Below are 27962 nucleotides of genomic sequence, written 5' to 3'. Positions count from 1 at the left end.
ATCAAAGAGAATCTTTAATCAAGAATGGGTAACTTTAATTCATGTAACGCATGTTGTTTCTTTTGGTAAGACTTTTAACAGAGCGATGTGATGCACAAAATGAATCTCTCCCTGAACTGGCCTGTCATACATTCTCTCAGGGCAGGGAGAGCACCCGTTTGAGTATCAGAAAGGGCTGCTCCTCAAGTTTTGGCACTTTAGCCCCACGCTCCTGGTCTTTGGTCACTCGGTATGCAGGAGGGAGGGAGAGTCTGTTTGCTTCTGGGCCTAGCCAAGATGGCCATTCACGGCTCCAGGCAGCCGAGCAGCCGAGGGTTCTGCCCGAGTCGACTGCCTGCCCCTCTTCCTGGCCTACGCCCGTGCCCGCGTGTCCCTGGAGAGGGAGCAAGCACCCGGTGTCCACGGGGACTCTTGAGGCCTTCCGTGGACGCTGGCCCCCGCGGTGGGTCGCGTACATTGTCGATAAAGATGCCACCATTGTATTATAATGACTACCTGGTGAAATGTGACCATTGAAAGCCTTTGTATGCTCTGGTACGCTGTCAATTGCAATTACTGAATAAAGTCCTTGTTGAGACGAAGGCGAAAAAAGAGTGAAGCTCCCTCTACACTGTCCCATCACACGGGGACAGGGCAAGGACTGGGTTGGGCTAGGTGCATTGTTAAGCCCCTCTCTCCACAGGGTAGATTTGATGGCCAAATTCTACTCCAATTCCTTATGACCTTACACAGTCTTTGAAGCCCCCCCCCACAGCGCAGGTCAGGCTGATCGCGGGCCAGGTTGCTACCATCGCCTCAGCCCCGTTCTTTACTGGGTTAAACTCAAGCCGAGAGTCAGAGACCTCTTTAGCTACAGAGAGCAGAGGCAATGGCCCCACATGTGGAGCGTGGGAGACCGAGGGGTGACTTTAGACGTGTACAAGATCACGAGGGGCACAGATAAAGTGGACGCTCACAGTCTTTCCCCCAGGGTAGACGATTCTACAAGCAGATGGCATCAGTTTACGGTGATAGGAGTGGGATTTAAGGGGGACCTCAGGAGCAACTTTTCCACCCAGAGTGTAGTCTGTATCTGGAATGGGCTGCCAGGGGAAACTTTAGAAGCTGATGCATTTATTGTTTTTGAAGATATTTGGACATATATATGGATAGGAAGGGTTTGGAGGGACAAATGCAGGAAAATGGGACTATCCCGATATGGCGACTTGGTCGGCATGGCCAAGATGGGCCGAAGGGCCTGTTTCTCTGCTGTATAGCGCCCTGATCTAAGTGTGACTCCTGTACCTGAGATGGGAGACTGTTCTTGACTGCCCCAACCACTACAGTACCATGTGAGAGCAAGGAAATGCAGACGCCATGTAGATAGGAACTGAAGATGCTGGTTTACACCGAAGATAGACACATAATGCTGGAGTAACTCAGCGGGTCAGGCAGCATCTCTGGAGAAAAAAGAATGGGTGACGTTTCGGGTCGGGACACTTGTTCAGACTGAAAATAGAGGGGGGGAAACTATTTTTTCTTACCTCCAGTTCCCCCCCCCCCTCTCTACTTCCAGTCTGTGGAAGGGTCCTGACCCGAAACGTCACCCATTCTTTTTCTCCAGAGATGCTGCCTGATCCGCTGAGTTACTCCAGCATTTTGTGTCTATCTTTGGTATAAACCAGCATCTTCAGTTCCTATCTACATCAGCACTTTGTGTCTAACTGGTTTATTAAGGAGAGACACACATAAAGTGCTGGAGTAACTCGGCGGGTCAGGCAGCATCTCTGGAGAACATGGGATAGATGAAGTTCCCGAAGTAGGGTTTTGGCCTGAAGCATTCTCCAGAGATGCTGACTGACCCGCTGAGTTACTCCAACATTGTGTGTCTTTCCAAACACTGCAATGCTGTACCTGGGCACGGGGGGGGATAACAGAGGAACGTGGATGGATAAGGGACAGCGACAAGCAAGCGGTGAGCCACCATCTCTCCGTCTTTGTCGAGGACAAAATACGCTGAATTTTCCCGAGGGTGCCTCAAATCATTCCCTGCCCACAACAAGGCAAAAACGGACTCGGGAATTGCCCGGATAGTCTGCCAAAGCCACAACGATGATCAGGGGAATTCCCGACGGAGGTTGGTGATTGCATCCTGCACGTTCTAATGGACATCCACGAGTTCGAGTCCCAGGGCTCCGTCCCGAGCTGGTCCTTTGGCTTTCGGCGTGGGAGGGAGCTGTTCCTCATCCCAGGTGGTTTAGAAGGATCTACAGACATCGTGACGCTTCAGCCCGGGCTCCAGGAGCTTGCTGTACGGCGAGTCCCAGTCTCGCTTGAACACCTCCAGTAGTCGCTGCTGGACGGTGGGCTCTGGCAGCCCCCGCCTTGAAGACGTCTGGTTCACTACCAGCCCCACCCCCGCCGTGTCCACAAAGTAGTCGCCAGACCAGTTGGATGTCCCTGGAATACACGGAGGACATTGGGTTAGGCAGCGCCACACGCTGGGAATACACACACAGACTGGGACACAGACTGGGACACAGAGACTCAGATGGAGACACACACACACATACACAGACACACAGACACACAGAGACACACAGACACACACAGACACACAGACACACACAGACACACACAGACACACACAGACACACACACACACACAGACACACACACACAGACACACACACAGACACACACACAGAGACACACACAGAGACACACACAGACACACGCAGACACACACACACACACACACAGAGACACACACACACACAGACACACACACACAGACACACACAGACACACACTGAGACACACACAGACACACACACAGACACACACAGGGACACACACAGGGACACACACAGGGACACACACACACACAGAGACACACACACAAAGACACACACACACACACACACACACAAACACAGACACACACACACACACACACACACACGGACCCAGGCCTTATAGTTGAGCCTACAGACCTCGGCTGGCAAACTCGAGGATGTTCATGGTGAAGCGGTGAAAGAGTAAAACCCCCATCTGCTGCCAACTCACCCTCTCCCCCCACCACAGTGAGCCCAGAACCATCACCGACACCGACACCGACACCTCTCCTCAACACGTGGTCCAGACCAAACCCTCAACATCCACATGTCCACAGTAGCATCAAGATACCTGACACACACAAGTGACAGACAATAGACAATAGGTGCAGGAGTAGGCCATTCGGCCCTTCGAGCCAGCACCGCCATTCAATGTGATCATGGCTGATCATCCCCAATCTGTACCCCGTTCCTGCCTTCTCCCCATATCCCCTGACTCCGCTATCTTCAAGAGCCCTATCTAGCTCTCTCTTGAAAGCATCCAGAGAACCGGCCTCCACCGCCCTCTGAGGCAGAGAATTCCACAGACTCACCACTCACTGTGAGAAAAAGTGTTTCCTCGTCTCCCATCTAAATGGCCTACCCCTTATTCTTAAACTGTGTGTGGCCCCTGGTTCTGGACTCCCCCAACATCGGGAACATGTTTCCTGTCTCTAGCGTGTCCAAGCCCTTAACAATCCTATATGTTTCACTGAGATCGCCTCTCATCCTTCTAAACTCCAGAGTGTACAAGCCCAGCCGCTCCATTCTCTCAGCATATGACAGTCCCACCATCCCGGGAATTAACCTTGTAATCCCGTGTGTCACGACAGCTGTGTCACATTCTAGTGAACCCCCTGTGTCAGGGCAGCTGTCCTCTCTCTCCACCCTACCAGCCTCAACACTGCCTCCTTCCATGTGATCACAAATGCATGTTCTCCTCTCATCCAACCCCTGTCCTGTGACCTGCACTGTCTTTAACCTTCAGTAGCAACTGACGGTCGACTGTGTACGGCACAGTGGCACAGCGGTAGAGTTGCTGCCTCACAGCGCCAGAGACCCGGGTTTGACCCTGACCACGGGTGCTGTCTGAATAGAGTTTGTACGTTCTCTCTGTGGCTGAGTGGGTTTTCTCCAGGTACTCCCGTTTGTGTCTGAAGTAGGGTCTCGACCCCAAACGCCACCTATTTCTTCTCTCCAGAGATGCTGCCTGTCCCGCTGAGTTACCCCGTCATTTTATGTCTAGCTCCAGTTTCCTCCCACATTCCAACGATGTGCAGGTTTGTAGGTTAACTGGTTTCAGTAAGTGGGTGGTGCAGACTCAGTGTGGCGAAGGACCTATTTTCATGCTGTGTCCTTAAACTAAACTAAGCTGTACACACTGTGTGGGAATGAACTGCAGATGCTGGTTTAAACTGAAGATAGACACAAAAGGCTGGAGTAACTTAGTGGGTCAGACAGCATCTCTGGAGAAAAGGAATGGGTGACGTTTCAGGTCGAGTCCCTTCCAAACTCTGAAGAAGGTTCAAACTCTGAACGTGACCTATTCCTTTTCTCCAGAAACATAGAAAATAGGTGCAGGAGTAGGCCATTCGGCCCTTCGAGCCAGCACCACCATTCAATATGATTATGGCTGATCATCCCCAATCAGTACCCCGTTCCTGCTTGCTCCCCATATCTCTTGATTCCGTTAGCCCTAAGAGCCCTAAAGAACTCTCTCTTGAATACTAGGTAGACAAAAATGCTGGAGAAACTCAGCGGGTGAGGCAGCATCTGTGGAGTGAAGGAAATAGGTGACGTTTCGGGTCGAGACCATTCTGTCATTCCAGCTGTTTTTGTGTCTGTCTAAGCTGTGCACCCTAGCTGCTCCTCCCACTATGCTCGGATGGTAAGCTCACACTTGCAGCTGAGGTGCAGAACCACAACATTACTGCCCCAGTGCCAATCTGGCCACGTTTAAGATGCGAGGGTTTACCAAGAGACCGGCCCACTGATCGGCTCACAACTCACCTATGTAGGCCACCTTGTCCGTCACCATGTACTTGTTGTGGTTGACTCGAGCGTACGGGATCTTGCTTTGCTCCTGGGTTGCCGGGACAACAAAGATTTTCTGTGAGGTGAGAACAGGGAGAGTTACAACATGCCTACATCGGTCAACATGCCCCATCTACACTAATCCCACCTACCTGTTTTTGGTCCATATCTCTCCAAAACTGTACCCATTTCTTAAACGTCCCTGCCTTAACTTCCTCCTCCGGCAGCTTGTTCCATACACCCACCACCCTATGTGTGAAAAAGCTAACCCTCAGATTCCTATTAAATCTTTTCCCCCTCACCTTAAACCTATGTCTTCTGGTCCTTGATTCCCTTACCCTGGGCAAGAGATTCTGTGCATCTACCCGATCTATTGTGGAATTCTCTGCCTCAGGTTGGAGGCAGGTTCTCTGGATGCTTTCAAGAGAGAGCTAGATAGGGCTCTTAAAAATAGCAGAGTCAGGGGATATGGGGAGAAAGCAGGAACGGGGTACTGATTGGGGATGATCAGCCATGATCACATTGAAACTTACAAAATTCTTAAGGGGTTGGACAGGCTAGATGCAGGAAGATTATTCCCGATATTGGGGAAGTCCAGAACTAGGGGTCACAGTTTGGGGATAAGAGGAAAGTCTTTTAGGACCGAGATGAGAAAATCATTTTTTACACATTTGGTGAATCTGTGGAATTCTCTGCCACAGAAGGTAGTTGAGGCCAGTTCATTGGCTATATTTAAGAGGGAGTTAGATGTGGCCCTTGTGGCTAAAGGGATCAGGGGGTATGGAGAGAAGGCAGGAATGGGATACTGAGTTGGATGATCAGCCATGATCATATCGAATGGCGATGCAGGCTCGAAGGGCCGAATGGCCTACTCCTGCACCTATTTTCTATGTTTCTATGCTTCTATGAATGGCGGTGCAGGCTCGAAGGGCCGAATGGCCTACTCCTGCACCTATTGTCTATTGTCTATTCCTCTCATGATTTTATACACCTCCAGAAGATCACCCCTCATCCTCCTGCGCTCCAAGGAATAGAGTCCCAGCCTGGTCAACCTCTCCCTATAGCTCAGACCCTCGAATCCTGGCAACATCTTCGTAAATCTCTGTACCCTTTCCAGCTTGATAACATCTTTCGTATAACAAAAAAAAACTCACTAGAGTGCTGGAGTGTTTGACCCCGCTGAATTACTTTGGCACACTTATGTCAGGAAGTCAATGGATATTTAAAAGGCAGAGATAGATAGATTCTTGATTAGTACGGGCATCAGGGGTTATGGGGAGAAGGCAGGAGATTGGGGTTGAGAGGGAAAGATAGATCAGCCATGATTGACCTGATGGGTTGAATGGCCTAATTCTGCTCCTATCACTAATGAAGTCTGCACGGAGTTTTTAAGTTCTTCCTGTGACCACGTGGGTTTTCTCCGGGTGCTCTGGTTTCCTCCCACTCTCCAAAGACGTGCAGGTTTGTGAAGGTGAACTGGCTGGTGTAAATTGTCGCTAGTGTATGTGTTGGACCGAGCTAGGGTACGGGATGTTCGCTGGTCAGCGTGGACTCGGTGGGCTGCTGTATCTCCAGAGTCTAAAGTGTTATTGTGAGACATCGGAGCAGTAGTAGTGCGTTCGGCCTGTCGAGTCAGCTCTGCCATTCGATCATGTCACCAGCAGCGAAAATGATAGTGTTACAAAGGCCTGGACACGAGTGTCGTTCACTGCGAACAGCAGCCAGCCCAGACACAGCTCCTGGTCACGGCTCACTCACCACTTCCACGTGCAGCCCTTTCCCGTGGCGGCTCAGTGCGGTCAGGGACTGGAGGAACGGGAAGACCGAGGGGTCCGTGTGATGCCAGCAGCTGATGAGGAGGCGCACGTGCACCTTCCGCTCGAACGCTGCCTTCCGCAGGTGGTTGTCGATGGTCGGCCAGAACCTGCAGGGAGAGCGCGGCGATAGGATCAGGCGCCATCGATACCCGCGGGCAGTGCCACGTTACCCAAGGGCAGTGTGACCTTGCCAATGGTTAGTGTGACCTAGCCCATTGATGGCATGACCTTGCCCGTGTATAGTGCGCCTTTGCCCATGGGTGGTCTGGCCTTGCCCAGAGATGGCGTGACCTTGCCCACAAACGGTGACCTTACCCACTAGCGGGACCTTGCCTACTGACGATGTGGTATTGCCCACTGATGGTGTGACATTGCCCACTGATGGTGTGACATTGCCCACTGATGGTGTGGTATTGCCCACTGATGGTGTGACATTGCCCACTGATGGTGTGGTATTGCCCACTGATGGTGTGACATTGCCCACTGATGGTGTGACATTGCCCACTGATGGTGTGACATTGCCCACTGATGGTGTGGTATTGCCCACTGATGGTGTGACATTGCCCACTGATGGTGTGACATTGCCCACTGATGGTGTGGTATTGCCCACTGATGGTGTGACATTGCCCACTGATGGTGTGGTATTGCCCACTGATGGTGTGACATTGCCCACTGATGGTGTGGCATTGCCCACTGATGGTGTGACATTGCCCACTGATGGTGTGACATTGCCCACTGATGGTGTGGCATTGCCCACTGATGGTGTGACGTTGCCCACTGATGGTGTGACATTGCCCACTGATGGTGTGACGTTGCCCACTGATGGTGTGACATTGCCCACTGATCGCGTGACCTTGCACACCTGATGGTGTGGTATTTCTCACTGATGGTGTGGCATTGCCCATGGGTGGTCTGATCTTGCCCACAGATGGCATGACCTTGCACACCTGATGGTTTGACCTTGCCCCGACGGCATAACTTTGCCCACTGACGTTACCCAAGGGTGGACTGACCTTGCCCAGAGATGGCCTGGTCTTGCCCGTGACCAGCACCAAAGACCCGAGTTTGATCCTGACTATGGGTGCTGTCTGTAGGGAGTTTGTACGTTCCCCCCCTGACCACGTGGGTTTTCTCCGGGTCCTCCGGTTTCCTCCCACATTCCAAAGACGTACAGGTTTGTAGGTTCATTGCCTCAGTAAAAATTGTCCCTAGTGTGTGTAGAATAGTGCGTGTGTACGGGGATTGCTGGTCGGCGAGGACTCGATGGGCCGAAGGGCCTGTTTCCGTGTGGTATCTCCAGACTAAACTAAACACACTCACCTTTACTCTTTCACGAACACACACTTGACACACTCGCCCTGTCGCACGCTCACACACACGCACATGCACGTGGATGCACATGCACAGAGGTTAAATGAAGACTTTTACCTTCTGGGATACGTGAACATGAGAACGGGAATATAACTCATGACGGCCACGTACACAAAATCATCTGCGTCATCGATGATGCTGAGGACGGACGCAAGGTCATCGGTCCGGCCCGCTGGACACAGAGCAGGAGGGGAGCTCTGGAAGGGAGAAGAGTTCAAGGGATCAGTGGTAAACAGCTCTGCCCAGGACAGGAAGGCTCTGCAGAGAGTAGTGCGTTCGGCCGAACGCACCACGGGAACTACACTCGCCCCCCTGCAGGACCTATACACCAGGAGGTGCAGATCCAGAGCCAGCAACATTATGGGGGACCCCTTCCACCCCAGCAACGGACTGTTCCAGCTGCTACGGTCAGGCAAACGCCTCCACTGTCACGCTGTGGAAACAGAGAGGATGAGACGGAGTTTCTTCCCACAGGCCGTCAGGACTGTAAAGTCTTATCTCACCAGGGACTAATTACTGTTGAGCCTTTTTTTTAATGTAAACACTGGTTCTGTTCTGTTGTGTTGTTTTGCACAATCCCGCAGGCATTGGCACTTTCATTTCACTGTACATCTTGTACGTGTGTGTGTGAGTGACAAATAAACTTGACTTGACTGCAAGTCATGTCAGCCCACACTGACCAGCGCTGTGAGGATGGGCACTGGGATGTCGGGTCAAGGCAGGAAGCCGACATGGAACGCCGAGGGGTTTAATAGCCCTGTCCCACGGTACGGGTTCATTCCAAGAGCTCTCCCGAGTTGAAAAAAAAATCAAATTCATGGTAAGCACGGAGAATGAACGTAGCGGGTACGTCGGAGCTCGGGGACGTCCCTTAGCGGCTCGTAACGCTAACGGCAGGTACTCGGGAAGACTCGCCAACGGCAGTGAAGACTCGTGAAGATTTTTCAACATGATGGAAAATGTCCACAAGACCCCCGAGTACCAACAAGTGGCCATTACCGTAAATGTCAGAGTTCGAATCAGGGCAAACTCGGGAGAACTCTTGGAATGAACTCGTAGCGTGGGACAGGGGTTTAAGTGAGTGAGCAAATCCGTGGCAAATGCAGATCGGAGAGGGGTTCATATCAGGGCCTTGTCGATCTAATAGGGCGGGATCTTATAGAAACTTACAAAATTCTTAAGGGGTTGGACAGGCTAGATGCAGGAAGATTGTTCCCGATGTTTGGGAAGTCCAGAACTAGGGGTCACAGTTTAAGGATAAGAGGGAAGTCTTTTAGGACCGAGATGAGAAAATCATTTTTTACACAGAGAGTGGTGAATCTGTGGAATTCTCTGCCACAGAAGGTAGTTGAGGCCAGTTCATCGGCTATATTTAAGAGGGAGTTAGATGTGGCCCTTGTGGCTAAAGGGATCAGGGGGTATGGAGAGAAGGTAGGTACAGGATACTGAGTTGGATGATCAGCCATGATCATATTGAATGGCGGTGCAGGCTCGAAGGGCCGAATGGCCTACTCCTGTACCTATTTTCTATGTTTCTATGTAAAGGCCAGGACGGGTCTGCTCAACGTCGCCACCTATGGACGAACCCGGCGGTGTGCAGTGCAGGCGGAGCAGGAGGAACTCACTGAGAAGTAGACACTGGCCGGGGTGTTGTTCAACTTCAGCTGCATGGGGTTGTCCTTGTTGTAGGGGGTGGAGTAGTTGCTGGGCCAGGGGTCGGGGATGCTGCCGTTAGTCCCACCGATGCTCCAGTACGCCTCGAAAATCTTGCCCAGGTCCTCAGCCAGGCAGCTGCAGTTGTAGACCACAACTCCCAGCTCCTTCACCTGTCAACGGAGGCAAGGGAAGATCAGGCACAAAATGCTGTGTCCTTCAATCGATCAATCAACCCAGCAAGGTCTGTGTGTAGGAAGGAACTGCAGATGCTGGTTTAAACCGAAGATAGACACAAAAAGCTGGAGTTACTCAGCGGGTCAGACGGAATCTCTGGAGAAAAGGAATAGGTGACATTTCGGGTCATAGAAACATTGACATAGAAACATAGAAAATAGATGCACGGCTAGGCCATTCGGCCCTTCCAGCCAGCACCCCCATTCAATATGATCATGGTTGGTCATCCAAAATCAGTACCTCATTCCTGCTTTCTCCCCATACCCCTTGATTCCTTTAGCCCTAAGAGCTATATCTAACTCTCTCTTGAAAACATCGAAACTATTTCTTCAGAGATTGGAAGGGTCTCGACCCGAAACGTCACCTATTCCTTTGCTCCATAGATGCTGCCTCACCTGCTGAGTTTCTCCAGCATTTTTGTCTACGTAAGTCCAGCATCTGCAGTTCTTTCTTAAACAGTATATCTAGTGAGTGAGTGTGTGAGTGTGTGTGTGTGAGTGAGTGAGTGAGTGTGTGAGTGAGTGAGTGAGTGAGTGTGTGTGAGAGTGAGTGTGTGCGTGTGAGTGAGTGAGTGAGTGTGTGTGTGAGTGAGTGTGAGTGAGTGTGTGCGTGTGAGTGAGTGAGTGTGTGAGTGTGTGTGAGAGTGAGTGAGTGAGTGAGTGAGTGAGTGAGTGAGTGAGTGAGTGAGTCTCTAAACTACCTTCAAGGTCAGCTGTAGGAGGTGCCCTCGGGACACAAAACTGGCCGGGTGAGGCGAGGAGAGGAGAGGGACGTTGGTTCGCGGGAACTCCTGCAGTACATCGAGCGCGCGGGTCGACCGGACTTTGGACTTTGAATAATGGCGGTGCCCGCATGTGTAATATATGTAAAATGAACTTCACTGGGCAGTTGCATATGCGACAAATACAGCACTATTGACTAAAACTAAACCAAACTAAACTGCCTAGCCAGCCTGCACCCCCCCCCCCCACCATCACCAACCACACTTTGCGTTCCCCATCACCCCCACCCTACCTGTGTCAGCGATCGCCAATCCATGTTTGCGCTCCCGATGAACAAGTGCTTCTTATCCACAATCCAGAACTTGGTGTGTAGCACGCCGCTGGTCAGTCTGGGCATGTCCACCACTCTCACCTTGGCTCCTGTCCACACATTAAAATACCAGACATGCTGCACTGTAGGCTCACAGAAAGACCGAGAACAGGAGCACCAGGCCGTTCGGCCCATTGAAGGCTGCTCCTGCATTCAACGCGACCATGGACAGTCATCCATCTCGATCCCACCACCTCCCCGCGCACACTCCATCCCCCTGTTGTTGGGGAAGCTCGGTGGGTCAGGCAGCATCTCTGAAGAAAAGGTTCTCTGAAGAAGGGCTCCGAGCTGAAATGCCATCTATTCCTTTTCTCCAGAGACGTCGTGTTTGGTTCAGTTTAGTGATACAGCTCAGAAACAGGCCCTTCGGCCCACCCCGTCCATGCCGACCGACAATCGCCGGTTCGCTAGCACTATCCTACACACTGGGGCCGATTAACCCACAAACCCGCACGTCTTTGGAGTGTGGGAGGAAACCGGAGCGCCCAGAGAAAACCCACACTGTCACGTGGAGAACGGTATAAACTCCACACATTCAGCATCCGAGGTCAGGATCAAACCTGGGTCTCTGGTGCTGTGAAGCAGCAACTCTACCGCTGCACCACTGTGCCACCCATCTCCAACGAGAGGCACAGAGTTATACTGCACAGAAACGGGCCCTTCGGCCCAACATGTCCCTGCTGATCTTTCTGGCCTTCTACAATTTCAATGAATGCCCCAATATATAGCTCCTTCTCTTCGTAAGCCCTTGCATCACTCCATTGCTCCCACCCCATCACCCTGTTCCTTTCCCCTCCACCTTACACACATTTCCCATCTCAGGCCCCCCATTTCCCATCTATCCCCCACTTTTCCCCACTCCCCCGCACATTCCATGACCCTCTCCTTGCCGGTGCCTGTTTTCCACTATAGTTATAGGAAAGATGTTGTCAAGCTTGAAAGGGTTCGGAAAAGATTTACGAGGATGTTGTCAGGACTAGAGGGTGTGAGCTATCGGGAGAGGTTGAGTAGGCTGGGACTCTATTCCATGGAGCGCAGGAGGATGAGGGGTGATCTTATAGAGGTGTACAAAATCATGAGAGGAATAGATTGGGTGGATGCTTTTACCCAGAGTAGGGGAATCGAGGACCAGAGGACATAGGTTCAAGGTGAAGGGGAAAGGATTTAATTTGAATCTGAGGGGTAACTTTTTCACACAGAGGGTGGAGGGTGTATGGAACAAGCTGCCAGAGGAGGTGGTTGAGGTTGGGACTATCCCAACGTTTAAGAAACAGTTGGACAGGTACGTGGATAGGGGAAGGGGTTTGGAGGGATATGGACCAAGCGCAGGCAAGTGGGACTAGGGTAGCTGGGACATTGTTGGCCGGTGTGGGCGAGTTGGGCCGAAGGGCCTGTTTCCACACTGTATCACTCTATGACTCTAACCCCCTCCTTACCGAGCTCCCCCCCACATCCCATCACCTGTCCATGTTCTCCAGAGATGCTGCCTGACCCCCTGGAGTAAGTTACTCCAGCACTTTACTTTCCAGTGACCTTTTTCCCACATCCTGCCTCTACCTCTCCCTCCCCACAAAAAACATTCCCCGCCCACCCCGATCCCCGACCCCCTGCTCCCCCCCCCACTCCTCGCAACCTCCTCACCGCTCTGCTGCAGTAGTTCCAGGTCGGCCAACGTCTGGTGCTTGGAGGGTTTACTGACTGCGACTCTCACCTCTAGTTTTCCCGAAACCCTCTGCATTTCCTTCAAGATGGCTTCACCCTGAGAAGACAAGATGACCATCAAAGCCCGGCCGAGCTGAAGGTGGCGACGGGGGGCAAAGCTGGCGGAGAGATGGTCAAGGGATCGCAGCGCTGAAAAATGCAAAGCCCGCTACAATGTTTAGTTTTGTTTTCAGAGATACAGCGTGGAAACAGGCCCTTCCCCGTGACCTGCGTGGGTTTTCTCTGAGAACTTCGCTTTCCTCCCACAGGTTAATTGGTCTGGCATAAATATATTTTTTAAATTGTCCCTTGTGTAGAATAGTGTAAAGGGGCTGTCCCACTGTACGAGGTAATTCAAGAGTTCTCCTGAGTTTCCCCGGATTCGAATTCGGAGAATTACGGTAATGGCCGCTCGTAGGTACTCGGGGCTCTCGTGGACATTTTTCAACATGTTGAAAAAACTTCAGGAGTTTACCGCTTTCCCGAGTACCTGCCGTTAGCGATACGAGCCGCTAAGAGTCGTCTCGAGCTCCGACGTGCCCGCTACGTACATTCTACGAGTTTGATTTTTTTCTTAACTCGGGAGAGCTCTTGGGTAAACTCGTACAGTGGGACAAGCCCTTTAATGTGCGGGGATCGCTGGTCGGTGCAGACTCGGTGGGACGAAGGGCCTGTTTCTGCACTGTATCTCCAAACTAAACTAACATGGAAGATGTGCATGTCACTGACATGACCAGCATCCATAACCTATCTGTTATTGACTGTGTGATGTTTTTAGAAACATAGAAAATAGGTGCAGGAGTAGGCCATTCGGCCCTTTGAGCCAGCACCGCCATTCAATATGATCATGGCTGATCATCCCCAATCAGTACCCCGTTCCTGCTTTGTCCCCCATATCCCTTGATTCCGTTAGTCCTAAGAGCTAAATCTAAAGGCCCTGTCCCACTTTCCCGAGCTACTCACATATTCTCCCGAGTTTTCCCCTTGATTCGAATTCGGAGAATTACGGTAATAGCCAGCCATAGGTACTCAAGGCTATTTTTTTAAACTCGTGGACATTTTTCAACAAGTTGAAAAAACGTCCCATCTTACCTGATGCCCCGAGTTCCTACAGTTGGCATTATACGAGCCGCTACGAAACATCTACGGATTCGCTACGAGCTCCTATGAACTCGCTACCGACATTCCCCGACATTCCCCGAATTCGAATCAAGGGGAAAACTCGGGAGAGTTTGTGAGTAACTTGGGAATGTGGGACAGGGCCTTTATTCTCTGTTGAGCCAATATCTTGGGCTGTTACAATCCTTCTAACAAACAAGTCAATGCCGTGGTAAAAGCTAGCTTCTTTCAGCTTCGGACAATAGCTAAAATAAAACAATTCCTCCAGTTTGATGACCTGGAAAAGATCATCCACACATTCATCTCCTCCCGCCTAGATTACTGCAACTCTGGCATCAGCCAATCTTCCCTGTCCCGCCTGTAACTGGTCCAAAACGCTGCAGCGAGACTCCTGACGGGCGCCCGATAAAGGGACCACATCACCCCGATCCTGGCCTCTCTCCACCCGCTCCCTGTGCGGTTCCATATAAACTTCAAGATCCTTCTTTATGTTTACGAAGCCCTTAACGGGCTTGCCCCCACCTACATCAAAAATCTGCTAACCCACCACTCCACCTCCAGGTCCCTCAGATCGGCCAACTTGGGGTTACTGAACATCCCGCAGTCTAGGCATAAGCTCAGGGGCGACCGGGCCTTTGCGGTTGCAGCCCCTAGACTGTGGAACAGCATCCCCCTTCCCATCAGAACTGCCCCCTCCATCCACTCCTTTAAGTCGAGACTTAAAACTCATCTCTACTCTCAAGCCTTTCTTGACGTCCTCTGAGGGAGGGCTATATGTATGTATTTATGTATGTACTTAATCTATGGACCACTGTTGTATAACGTGTCAGGGGGTATGGAGAGAAGGCAGGTACGGGATACTGAGTTGGATGATCAGCCATGATCATATTGAATGGCGGTGCAGGTTCGAAGGGCCGAATGGCCTACTCCTGCAACTATTTCCTATGTTTCTATGTTAGTACCTCCACCAATGTAAAGCACTTTGGCCAACGAGAGTTGTTTTTGAAATGTGCTATAGATATAAAAGTGACTTGACTTGACTTCTAGTGAGCATGCTGAGTCAGCGATTCCACCCATGGTTGGGGGTGAGCGAGGGGCAGGGGGCCGTTGAGCGTCTCGTTGCCTACCTGAGCGGCCGTGGGCTCCGTGGTCCTGGTGTCGATGTTGGCCATGGTCCAGTAAAAGGAAGCAATGTCCAGACTGCTCCCCGCCTCACTCAACAGCCCCATCCAGCCATCGTAGATGGACGGGTTGCTGGTGAAATTGGTCCCAAATTGCATCCCCTCTGGAATACTTTCAACGAGGACGACACTGGGGAGAGAAGAAGAACCCTCAGTACAAACGGGGCTGTGGGTCTGTGGAGGCTGTGGAGGCCGAGTCAATGGATATTGTTATGGCAACGATAGCAGGGGTTTACGGGGAGAAGGCAGGAGAATGGGGTTGATTGGGACACAGCTACCAGCCTTGGAGGGCATCTACCACACACGGTGCCTCAGGAAGGCCGACAGCATCCATAAAGGCTCCTCACACCCTTGTAATGGACTGTTCGAACTACTTCCCTCCGGCAGACGTTACAAGGCCTTCTACGCCCGAACCTCCAGACTCAGCTTTATTCCCAGAGCTATAGCGGCTCTGAACCGGCCCTGCTGAGTGCCCCCCCCCCCCCTGGACTGTCTCCCTCGGATGGTCACGTCACACAGCTTATTTATTTATTTTACTTTTCTTTACATCGGTTGGAAGCTGCATACTAAATCTCGTTGCACTGACGTGCAATGACAATAAAATATATTATTATTATTATTATTATTATTATTATTATTATTATAGGGGAAGATAGATCAGCCATGGCTTAAGCCAAATGGCTTAATTCTGCTCCTAGGCCTTGGTTTCTTGGTCCTCCAAAATATTCCAAATGGAATTTAAACTGGAGGCCTTATGAACTTCAAACAAAATGTGTTGGAAGGAACTGCAGGTGCTGCTTTACACTATAAACGCAAAATGCCAGAGTAACATCTCCCCAGAGAAGCTGCCTATTCAGCTGAGTTACTCCAGAGTTTTGTGCCGATCTGCAGTTCTAACAGAAACCTGGTCAAAATACAATCCCACCCCCTGTAGCTACATTTGATTGCCTCCATGTTTTTCCCCCAACAGAAACAATATGAACTAATGGATGGGAACGTGATATCAGCCGGTGCGATGATGTTATCCAGCCAAAGATAGACACAAAATGCTGGAGTAACTCAGCGGGTGCAGCAGCATCTATGGAGCGAAGGAAATAGGCAACGTTTCGTCCCGAAACGTTGCCTATCTCCTTCGCTCCATAGATGCTGCTGCACCCGCTGAGTTTCTCCAGCATTTTTGTGTACATCTGAATAAGTTTATTGGCCAAGTATTCACATACAAGGAATTTGCCTTGGTGCTCCGCCCGCAAGTGACAATATGACATACAGTGACAGTTGCTTCCTACACATATCATCCAGCCGATCGCACCGATCCCGAGAATGAGTGGACGGGGGCCGAACTTTACTAGTTTCTTCCTTTAATAATGGTCCTCAGATCTCTGCCATCAGGCACATCGACCGCTCGATCAGACTATGTTAGCGACACACATGATGTGTAGCCAAACCCTGCTGCAATTGGATGTATCTCCTGCAGGTACTGGCAGACTGGACAGCCAACACAATGCGCTGAGGTCAATCAATGCCCCAGGGAACCTGAATGGGGGCACTCAGCCTGCAATTCAATTGGGTAACAGCAGGAGGTGCTGTTGGCCTTCTATTCCAAGGATTACCTGCAGGTGGCGTTATGACCTGCCGTTCCACTGGCTACCCGCAGGGGGCATAACAGACGTCTATTCCATTGGCTGCCTACAGGGGGCATTACAGACGTCTATTCCATTGGCTACCTACAGGGGGCGTTACAGACGGCTACTCCATTGGCTACCCGCAGGGGGCATCACAGACGTTTATTCCATTGGCTGCCTACAGGGGGCATTACAGACGGCTATTCCATTGGCTACCTACAGGGGACGTTATAGCCGGCTATTCCACTGGCTACCTACAGGGGGCGGTACAGACGGCTATTCCACTGGCTGCCTACAGGGGGCGTTACAGCCGGCTATTCCACTGGCTACCTACAGAGGGCGTTACAGCCGGCTATTCCACTGGGGCGTTACAGCCGGCTATTCCATTGGCTACCTACAGGGGGCGGTACAGACGGCTATTCCACTGGCTACCTACAGGGGGCATTACAGATGGCTATTCCATTGGCTACCTACAGGGGGCGTTACAGCCGGCTATTCCACTGGCTACCTACAGGGGGCGGTACAGACGGCTATTCCACTGGCTACCTACAGGGGGCGTTACAGCCTGCTATTCCACTGGCTACCTACAGGGGGCGTTACAGCCGGCTATTCCACTGGCTACCTACAGGGGGCGTTACAGCCTGCTATTCCACTGGCTACCTACAGGGGGCGTTACAGACAGCTATTCCAATGGCTACCTACAGGGGGCGTTACAGACGGCTATTCCACTGGCTACCTACAGGGGGCGGTACAGCCGGCTATTCCATTGGCTACCTACAGGGGGCGTTACAGACAGCTATTCCAATGGCTACCTACAGGGGGCGTTACAGACGGCTATTCCACTGGCTACCTACAGGGGGCGGTACAGCCTGCTATTCCACTGGCTACCTACAGGGGGCGTTACAGCCGGCTATTCCACTGGCTACCTGCAGGGGGCGGTACAGACGGCTATTCCACTGGCTACCTACAGGGGGCGTTACAGACTGCTATTCCATTGGCTACCCGCAGGGGGCGGTACAGACGGCTATTCCACTGGCTACCTACAGGGGGCGTTACAGACTGCTATTCCATTGGCTACCCGCAGGGGGCATAACAGACGGCTATTCCACTGGCTACCTACAGGGGGCGTTACAGACGGCTATTCCATTGGCTACCTGCAGGGGTCGGTGCAGGTCCTCCTCAGCTGCTCCACCAATGGTGCTGGCCCACTCTCGGTCCGAGCGGTCTTGTTGAGTTGCTGGTTGAGTGGGAAGAGCAGGAGTTGTATCAGCATCAGGAGGACAAGGATGAGGATGACTCCCAGCACCAGCACCGCCTCCCGGTAGATCTGGAGGAGGAGGAGGAGAAGAACAAGAACTCAGTGGGTGTTGGAACATCCGCCGATGTCCCAGCTGTAAACCAGCATCTGCAGTTCCTCGTTTCTCTGAAATCTGTTACATCCAGGTTCAGGAACAGCATCTTCCCCACAGCCATCAGGCTAATAAACTTGCCAACAAACAGACTCTGAAATGTAACAGCCTATTGCACTTTATCTGCTTATTTATGTGTATATTGAACTGAATTATTCTGTATTTATGTTTACTATATTCTGTTGTGCTGCAGCAAGCAAGAATTTCATTGTCCTATCTGGGACACATGACAATAAACTCTCTTGACTTGACTTCTCCATCCTAACCCCCTTCCAGAAGGACACACAACTCTCCACCCACATTAAAGGGGCTGTCCCACTTGGGCGACCTAATTGGCAAGTTTAGAAGAGTTTAAAAAAATGCATGTTGAAGACCAGCTTCGACTAGCTATGACCAACTTCGGGAAAATTGGACACCGAATAGTGGAGAGTGGAGACGACCTCCTTCGATCTCCTTCGACCTCTCTTCGACTATGATGAAGACTATCTAAGACTACCCTCGATTACCTACGACTAACATGCCGACCTACTACGACTAAACCTACGAGTAAAAAAAGTATCGATTTTTACCACGGCGACCTTTTTTTACTCGCGGCCATTTTTTAACATTGAAAAAACCGCCGCGACCTAGCTGAGGCCTCGAGTACGCGGAGACCATTCTCGAGCACGAAGGAGAGCTACGAAGACCTCCTAGGACCTCGTGTCGACCATGCTGCGAGAATGAGTCGAGGGCAAACTCGCCTGAACTCGTGGATTAGGTCGCCCAGGTGGGACAGGCCCATTACACTGCCGGTGTGAAAGCAAGATACAGTAAACCTTTGAGTGGGAAGGAACTGCAGATGCTGGTTAAAAGAGTAGACACAAAAATGCTGGAGTAACTCAGCGAGACTCGACCCGAAACGTCACCCATTCCTTCTCTCCAGAGATGCTACCTGTCCCACTGAGTTACTCCAGCTTTTTGTGTCTGTCTACAGTAAACCTTTGTTATACCATTGGGGGGGGGGGACTGATGTCCGTTATTGCCGAATGTTCGCGATAACCGAGTAAGGGAATCGCTCCAACCACCTAGCGGTCTCTCCGTGAAACAAGAAGTTGTGTTGGGCAGCGTGCCGAAGGGCCTGGCTCCATGCTGTATCTTTCAATCAACCACTTGCCAACATTGTCTCTACCATTCGCCTTGAAGTTCCGGGTTTAGAGGCTGATATTTTGTGTCGACTGACCTCCCCCCCACCCCCTCCTCTACTCCAGGGCAATAGACCTTCCCAAGTCCCAGGGAGGTATTGAGGGTGGGGGGGGGGAGGGGAGGGTGGAATCGTACCTTGTGCAGTCCAGGGCTCGGCGAGGTGCAGATGACACTGCCATCCAGGGACGGAGAAGATGCCTTCACCTGCGGGAGACAAGAGGAGACGGTCGTGAGAGACAGACCAGTCACTGACGCTGGGCACCTGAACACCAGCAGCCCACGGGGGCTCTGCTCTCTCTCTCTCTCTCTCTCTCTCTCTCTCTCTCTCTCTCGGGATGCCCAACGCGGGTATTGTGCATGGCCTGAGTGTGGAATTGCCCCATTACCACCTGGTGATGGCAGTTCATATGCACACACTCGCTCACACACGCGCGCTCAAACACATGCACTCACACACACGTTCACACACACATGCTCACACACACATGCTCACACTCTCTCTAACACACACACTCTCATTTACGCGCATGCACGCTCTCCCACACATGCTTGCATTCTCTCACACCCACAGTCTCTAGTCACCCCTGGGTCTGTCTCTAGTCACCCCCTGGGACTGTCTTGAGAACCCCTGGGACTGTCTCTAGTCACCCCCTGGGACTGTCTTGAGAACCCCTGGGACTGTCTCTAGTCACCCCCTGGGACTGTTTTGAGGACCCCTGGGACTGTCTCTAGTCACCCCCTGGGACTGTCTCTAGTCACCCCCTGGGACTGTCTCTAGTCACCACTGGGTCTGTCTCGAGAACCCCTGGGACAGTCTCTAGTCACCCCTGGGTCTGTCTCTAGTCACCCCCTGGGACTGTCTCGAGAACCCCTGGGACTGTCTCTAGTCACCCCCTGGGACTGTTTCGAGGACCCCTGGGACTGTCTCTAGTCACCCCCTGGGACTGTCTCTAGTCACCCCCTGGGACTGTCTCGAGGACCCCTGGGACTGTCTCTAGTCACCCCCTGGGACTGTCTCTAGTCACCCCCTGGGACTGTCTCTAGTCACCCCCTGGGACAGTCTCTAGTCACCCCCTGGGACTGTCTCGAGAACCCCTGGGTCTGTCTCTAGTCACCCCCAGTGCCCCTCCCTCGTTACCTTCTGGTGGATCAGTTGTAGCCTCATGTTGTTGCACCCCTGGCCGGGGCTGGGGGTCTCTCAGGCTCCTGTAGGGTGGAACAAGATGGGGTGTTAGTGCAGGGAGGGGTCGCCGTTTCTCTGTGCCTTTTGTTAAACATCCTGGCAAACCTGCTCCAGCACGCTAGACTCACCACAACGTGTAGGAAGGAACTGCAGATGCTGGTTTAACCTGAAGATGGACACAAAGTGCTGGAGTAACTCAGCGGGACAGGCAGCATCGCTGGAGAGAAGGAATGGGTGACGTTTCGGGTCGAGACCCTTCTTCCGACTGATGTTGAAGTACATCACATCATAAGAACATCAGACTCACCACAGCCCTGGCCCCTCCCCCCACACCACACAATGGCTGCCTTTCTTTGCATCAACTTCTATTGATGAGTAACCATGTGCAAGGGTGAAATATGCTTTTACTTGTGGTAACTTGACCTGAGGGCTTGGCCAGATCACTCTGCTAACTCTGAAATCCACCTGCAAGAAACAAGCTTACTGGAAGGACACGTGGAGTGCTGCATTCAGGACTGTGTCTGACTGAAGCAGGTTCCTGATCCAAAACATCACCTTTCCACAAGATAGACACGAAGTGCTGGAGTAACTCAGTGGGTCAGGCAGCATCTCTGGAGAAAAGGGATAGCTGACCTTTTGGGTTGCAACCATTCTTCAGAGCATGGGCGAAAATCCAGGGGGGGACAGGGGGAGACGCCCCCCCCCCCTGCATTGAAAGGTGGGGGAGTGTGTGTGTGTGTGTGTGTGTGCGCGTGTGTGTGCGTGTGTGTGCGCGTATGTGTGTGTGTGTGTGTGTGTGTGTGTGTGTGTGTGTGTGTGTGTGTGTGTGTGTGTGTGTGTGTGTGCATATGTGTGTGTGCGTGTGCATATGTGTGTGTGCGTGTGCATATGTGTGTGTGCGTGTGTGTGTGTGTGTGTGTGTGTGTGTGTGTGTGTGTGTGTCTCCATGTTTTGTAATCCGGACTTTATCAGACGGTTTCTAAGGGCTGAATCGGCCCGTTTGCGGGGCCTTTCATCGCCCGGCGCGGCTTAAAATCAAACTGCTGCATCGAGGCGATTGAGGATCCCGATGTTGAAGCCCCCGCCGGCCGATGAAAGACCCCATGAACGGGCCGATTCAAGCCCCACGATTCAGGGTGGATGAAGTTGCTGTTGCTGGAGTTCGGAGTCGGTAACCAACCAGGTCAGCTCCCGATGTTACCGTCCACAGGGCCCACGGCCGAAGCCTCACGTGTGAGCGCATACACGCGCGCGGCCACCAAGAAATTGTGTCCCCCCCATGTTTTGATAGCGATTTCCGTGCCTGGTTCAGAGAATCTTCTCTTTCAGAGTGTGAGACTTTGCATGGCACGGTGGCGCAGTGGTAGAGCTACGATGCCAGAGACCCAGGTTCGATCCCAACCACGGGGGCTGGAGTTTGTACGGAGTTTGAACATTCCCCCTACGTGGGTTTTCTCCAGGTGCTCCGGTTTCCTTCCACACTCCAAAGACATGTTTGTAGGTTAATTGGCTTTGGTAATATGGTATATTGCCTCATTTGTGTAGGATAGTGTTAGAGTGCAGGGAGAGCTGGTCAGCGAGTCTCTAAAATCTAAAGACTGCTTTACAGTAGTCAGCTGTTAACCAAAGAGCAGAAATCTGACAAAAGTTCTCTTGAGAGTCACAATGTACAAAGCTCACATTATATTTTTAAAAATAAATTACATTTTCGGAAATAACGTGACTTCCTTTATCTATGAGGCACATCATCCCTTGTCGAGGCCCTTCAGCTGAGGAAGTTATCGAGTCACGCAACAAACAGGCCCTTCGGCCCATCATGTCCATGTTGACCATCTATACAAGCCAATATGGGCATCATGCACTTTTAGTTTAGAGATACAGCACGGAAACAGGCCCTTCAGCCCACCGAGTCCATGCCGACCATCGATCGCCTGTTCACACTCGTTCCATGTTGTCCCACTTCCTCATCCACTCCCTGCACACTAGGGGCAATTTGCAGAGGGCCAATTAACCTACAGAACTGCACGTCTTTGGGATGTGGGACATAAGAGATAAGGAAGAGCAAGGTGTGAAAAGGAGAGATAATCAAAGAGAGAGAGAGTGGACTTCTACAAAGCAGATGCACTTTGAGGAGATTGGAGCAGACGAAATGTGTAGGGAGGAACTGTTGAAATGTATTGCCCTGCAGATATTACTCAGCACTTAGATGGCAACAATAACGAGCATTTATGCAGCACCTTTTACGGTTTAAACTGGGGATCTTTCAAACAAACGCCAGGTTAAGGAAAGCAAATTCTACAGCTTAGGGTCTTAGCTGTTAAAGGTTTACTTATCAACAGTGAATCAACTAGGCTCGGGTAAGATCAAAGAGTAAGAATTAGAGGAACATTGCAGGGTTTTTTACGAGCAGTGATGGGCGGAAGCTATAAATACACAATGATTCATAAACCGACTGGAGTTCTTGTTGGGACCAGGCCAATACTCCACCCAAATACATGGGGACTAATCGAAAGTCAAAAAACTGCAGATGCTGTCATGTAGAAACTGCAGACGCTGGTTCATATACAAAAGGACACAAAGCGCTGGAATAACATAGAAACATAGAAAATAGGTGCAGGAGTAGGCCATTCGGCCCTTCGAGCCTGCACCGCCATTCAATATGATCATGGCTGATCATCCAACTCAGTATCCTGTACCTGCCTTCTCTCCATACCCCCTGATCCCTTTAGCCACAATAGCCACATCTAACTCCCTCTTAAATATAGCCAATGAACTGGCCTCAACTACCTTCTGTGGCAGAGAATTCCACAGATTCACCACTCTCTGTGTAAAAAAATGATTTTCTCATCTCGGTCCTAAAAGATTTCCCCCTTATCCTTAAACATATGAAAGTCCTGACATCCCAAGAATCAGTCTGGTGAACCTTCTCTGTACTCCCTCTATAGCAAGAATGTCTTTCCTGAGATTTGGAGACCAAAACTGTACGCAATACTCCAGGTGTGGTCTCCCCAAGACCCTGTACAACTGCAGTAGAACCTCCCTGCTCCTATACTCAAATCCTTTTGCTATGAATGCTAACATACCATTCGCTTTCTTCACTGCCTGCTGCACCTGCATGCCTACTTTCAATGACTGGTGTACCATGACACCCAGGTCGCGTTGCATCTCCCCTTTTCCTAATCGGCCACCTCAGCAGGACAGGCAGCATCTATGGAGAGCGTGGATAGGTGACGTTTCATATCAAGACCCCCCCTTCTTCAACATGGATTGTCACACACATCCTGACCGGGAAATTTCTTGCGGAGGAAGGAGCTGCAGATGCTGGTTTATACCGAAGATAGACACAAAGTGCTGGAGCAACTCAGCGGGTCAGACAGCATCCATGGAAAAAGGAATAGATGATGCTTCGGGTCTATAGATCATAAGAGATAGGAGCAGACTTGAAGGCCCATCAAGTCTACCGCCATTCAATCAAGGCTGATCTATCTCTCCCTCCTGACGCCAAACATCAGAACATATCGGGTCTGAAGAAGGGTTCCGACCCAAAATGTCACCTGTTGATTTTCTCCAGAGATGCTGCCTGACCCACAGAGTCACTCCAGCATTTTGTGTCTATCTTTGCCAAATATATTGCTGTTCCTTCAGACTTAGCCCAGAACATCACAAGAATACCATTCCCCGCCTTCGAAAACATCCACAAGGAGGCGGCTTAAGCATCACTACCCGAAACGTCACCTATCCATGTTCTCCACAGATGCTGCCTGACCCACTGAGTTACTCCAGCACTCTGTGAAACGTCACCTATCCATGTTCTCCAGAGATGCTGCCTGACCCGCTGAGTTACTCCAGCACTCTGTGAAACGTCACCTATCCATGTTCTCCACAGATGCTGCCTGACCCACTGAGTTACTCCAGCACCCTGTGAAACATCACCTATCCATGTTCTCCAGAGATGCTGCCTGACCCGCTGAGTTAGATTCAAGATTCAAGATTCAAGTGAGTTTATCGTCGTGTGTCCCAGATAGGACAATCAATGAAATTCTTGCTTTGCTTCAGCACAACAGAATATAGTAGGCATGAATACAGAACAGATCAGTGTGTCCATATACCAGTGAAAGTGGGACAGGCCCTTTAAAAATATCCACTGACTTGGCCTCCACAGCCTTCTGCGGCAATCTTCTTCTACTTCCGTATGACGTGCACAGCCTAAAGTTGGACAACTTGTTCTATTTGATCTTATTTGATTGTGCACGCCGGGTCGATTGTATTCGTCGAAACAGGGCGGACCACATGAAGGTTGCAATCTCCCGCCTCTGCGGCAAAGAAATTCCTCCTCATCTCCTTCCAAAAGGAACGTCCTTTAATTATGAGGCTGTGCCCTCTAGTCCTAGACCCTCCCAGCAGTTGCATCCTCCTCTCCACATCCACTCTATCCAAGCCTTTCACTATTTGACTATTTCCACTATCAGTCTCCCTTACAAGTGTTCCTCTCTGGTTGGCAGCAATGCATGTGTGGGATCAGCCTATGCCAACCATGGCCACTGTAGTCAGTAAGTGGGCTTCAAGTTGGGGTCTTATAGAGCCTTGGTTCACAATGAGCAGGTGATTTAGGCGGCTGGGAAGACCCAAAGGTTCATAGTCTCTGTTAATCTAAAACCACGGTGTATTAAAATGATAGGGAGGAAGTTCGAGTGATTGCAGTATGTACTGCCTGCACCTTGCAGAAACCTCTCCCCACCTCCTCCAAAACCACCAAGTGTTTTGAGCTTCCGTCACACATCAGTCCAAACCACTGAATTATCCGAGCGCGGAAAACATCGCTCCCCCACCCACCACGGCAAGCTCAGTAAAGTGTTGCTCCACACACAGGCTCACTGCTGGCGTAGAGGGGACGTTAGTCCGTGGCAGGCAGTTTCAGTCTAGTTTATTGTCACGTGTACCGAGGTACAGTGAAAAGCTTTTGTAGCGTGCTAACTAGTCAGCAGAAAGACAATACATGATTACAATCGATCCATTTACAGTGTATAGATACATGAAAAGGGAATAACGTTTAGCGCAAGGTAAAGCCAGCAAAGTCTGATCAAGGATAGTCCGATGAAGCAAAGAGGTAGATAGCACTGGCACGCTGGGCCGAAGGGCCTGTTTCCACATGGGTTTGTAGGGAGTGGATCTAATCGGCCTCTAACGTGTAGGGAGTGGATGAGAAAGTGGGATTACATAGAACTAGTGTGTGAACGGGTGATGGATGGACTCGCTGTTCCCACATTGTATCGTTCAAATCAGTAAACCTGGAGTCTTTCTGTTGTGGGCGCGTGTGTGTGTGTTGTGTGTGTGTGTGTGTGTGTGTGTGTGTGTGTGTGTGTGTGTGTGTGTGTGTGTGTGTGTGTGTGTGTTTGTATGTGTGTGGCTGTGTGTGTTTGTATGTGTGTGTGTGTGTGAGTATGTGTGTGTGTGTGTGTGTATCTGTGTGTGTGCGTGTGCGTCTTTGTGTGTGCGTGTGTGTGTGTATCTGTGTGTGTGCGTGTGTGTGTCTTTGTGTGTGCGTGCGTGTGTGTGTGTGTGTCTTTGTGTGTGCGTGCGTGTGTGCGTGCGTGTGTGTATCTGTGTGTGTGTGTGTGTGTGCGTGTGTGTATCTCTGTGTGCGTGTGTGTGTATGTGTGTCTTTTGTGTGACCACACATTTCATTGTATCAATTGGTACAGATGACAAATAAATGTATCTTGTATGGCTGTGTGTGTGTGTGTGTGTGTCTGTCTATGACTATGTTTGCGTGTGTGTCTCTGTGTGTGTGTGTGTGTGTGTGTATCTGTGTGTGTGTGTGTGTGTCTCTGTGTGTGTGTGTGTGTGTGTGTGTGTGTGTGTATCTGTGTGTGTGTGTGTGTGTGTATGTGTCTGTCTATGACTATGTTTGCGTGTGTGTGTCTGTCTATGACTATGTTTGCGTGTGTGTCTTTGTGTGTGTGTGTGTGCGTGTGTAGTGTAGACGCAAAGACGACCTTGACTACACAACAACAGCGGCGAGTCTGGAGCGGAGCGGGGCCAGGGTTCTGTAAACAGCCCAGACAGAGCTCGTTGTAAGCGACCGAGCAGCGCAGTGACTCACCAGCTCCTTCCTGCCGCTTCCCTGTGCTGTGCTGCGGGCCACAGGCGATGGCTGCGAGTCCCCCTAGACCGTGTATGATGGGAGCGGCGTGGACTACGGTTATGTGTGGCCGGGCTAAACTGTCCCAACAAAGGCTGACATCAGCAACACATGATCCCAGCTCCTCCCACAGCCCTGTCAATGTAAAAGCAGAAACACACACACACACACCCTCTCGCCTCTTCAGCTTGTGTGGCAAAGAACTGCAGATGCTGGTTGAAATCAAATGTAGACACAAAATGCTGGAGTAACTCAGCGGGACAGGCAGCATCTCTGGAGAGAAGGAATGGGTGATGTTTCGGGTCGAGACAGGGTCCAGTCATCTTTCCACATTGACACTTTGGCCCCATATATATATATTTTTTTAAACTTCCCCATTTTTACTGTTGCATTTTTCTTGATGAATCAACGTTTTCAAAATAAATGAATATAGTTTATGGCGATTAGATTGGTTTCAGGGGTTAGTGGGGAGAAGGCAGGAGAATGGGGTTAGTAGGGAGAGATAGATCAGCCATGATTGAATGGCAGAGTGGACTTGATGGGCCGAATGGCCTAATTCAACTCCTATCACTTGTGACTTATAGATACAAGGCGGAAACAGGCCTCTCGACCCACAGAGTCCGCACTGACTAGCCATAGACAGGATAGACTCGGCTTGTACTCGCTAGAATTTAGAAGATTGAGGGGGCATTTTATAGAAACTTACAAAATTCTTAAGGGGTTGGACAGGCTAGATGCAGGAAGATTGTTCCCGATGTTGGGGAAGTCCAGAACAAGGGGACACAGTTTAAGGATAAGAGGGAAGTCTTTTAGGACCGAGATGAGAAAAACATTTTTCACACAGAGAGTGGTGAATCTCTGGAATTCTCTGCCACAGAAGGTAGTTGAGGCCAGTTCATTGGCTATATTTAAGAGGGAGTTAGATGTGGCCCTTGTGGCTAAAGGGATCAGGGGGTATGGAGAGAAGGCAGGTACAGGATACTGAGTTGGATGATCAGCTATGATTATATTGAATGGCGGTGCTGGCTTGAAGGGCCGAATGGCCTACTCCTGCACCTATTTTCTATGTTTCTATGTTTCTATGATCCCCGTATACGAGCACTAGCCTACACACTAGGGACAATTTACAATAAATTAATTACTGTCGGCCTGTTGTGTTCCACTGTCTATATTAACTCGTTATCATCTATCCCACAGCCAACAATTGACCATTGTGGGCTCCACATTTCCTTAATTATCATTGCCCACTGCATATCTTCCTTTCATTTGTCCTAAATACCATCCATAATTTCCCTTTCCCCTGACTCTCAGTCTGAAGAAGGGTCTCGACCCGAAACTCAAAATGCTGCCTGACCCGCTGAGTT

The 27962-nt window shown here is 50.8% G+C and overlaps 1 protein-coding gene across 3 annotated transcripts; it reads right to left on the bottom strand.

The window, feature by feature from the left end:
• Positions 1 to 1767: 1767 nt before the first annotated feature.
• Positions 1768 to 26710, bottom strand: pld3 (phospholipase D family member 3). 3 transcript variants are annotated; one of them, XM_033014257.1, is made up of 12 exons: positions 26560 to 26710; positions 20412 to 20479; positions 19409 to 19477; positions 17837 to 18009; positions 15007 to 15190; positions 12701 to 12818; positions 10982 to 11109; positions 9703 to 9903; positions 8135 to 8274; positions 6648 to 6813; positions 4866 to 4965; positions 1769 to 2439 (listed from the first exon to the last, which is right to left on the bottom strand). In XM_033014257.1, exons 2-12 carry the CDS (start codon positions 20436 to 20438, stop codon positions 2237 to 2239), a joined length of 1509 nt encoding a protein of 502 aa, XP_032870148.1. In that variant the 5' UTR covers positions 20439 to 20479; positions 26560 to 26710; the 3' UTR covers positions 1769 to 2236. The 3 variants fall into 3 exon arrangements, with proteins under 3 accessions (XP_032870149.1, XP_032870150.1, XP_032870148.1); XM_033014258.1 differs by lacking the exon at positions 17837 to 18009 and having other exon boundaries at positions 1768 to 2439; positions 26560 to 26700; XM_033014259.1 differs by lacking the exons at positions 17837 to 18009; positions 26560 to 26710 and adding an exon at positions 20585 to 20603 and having other exon boundaries at positions 1768 to 2439.
• Positions 26711 to 27962: the final 1252 nt, after the last annotated feature.

This window comes from Amblyraja radiata, chromosome 41 (assembly GCF_010909765.2).
Source record: "Amblyraja radiata isolate CabotCenter1 chromosome 41, sAmbRad1.1.pri, whole genome shotgun sequence".
Lineage (NCBI taxonomy): Eukaryota > Metazoa > Chordata > Chondrichthyes > Rajiformes > Rajidae > Amblyraja > Amblyraja radiata.
Note: the sequence above shows the minus strand (reverse complement) of the source record. Positions and strands in the feature narration are given on the sequence as shown.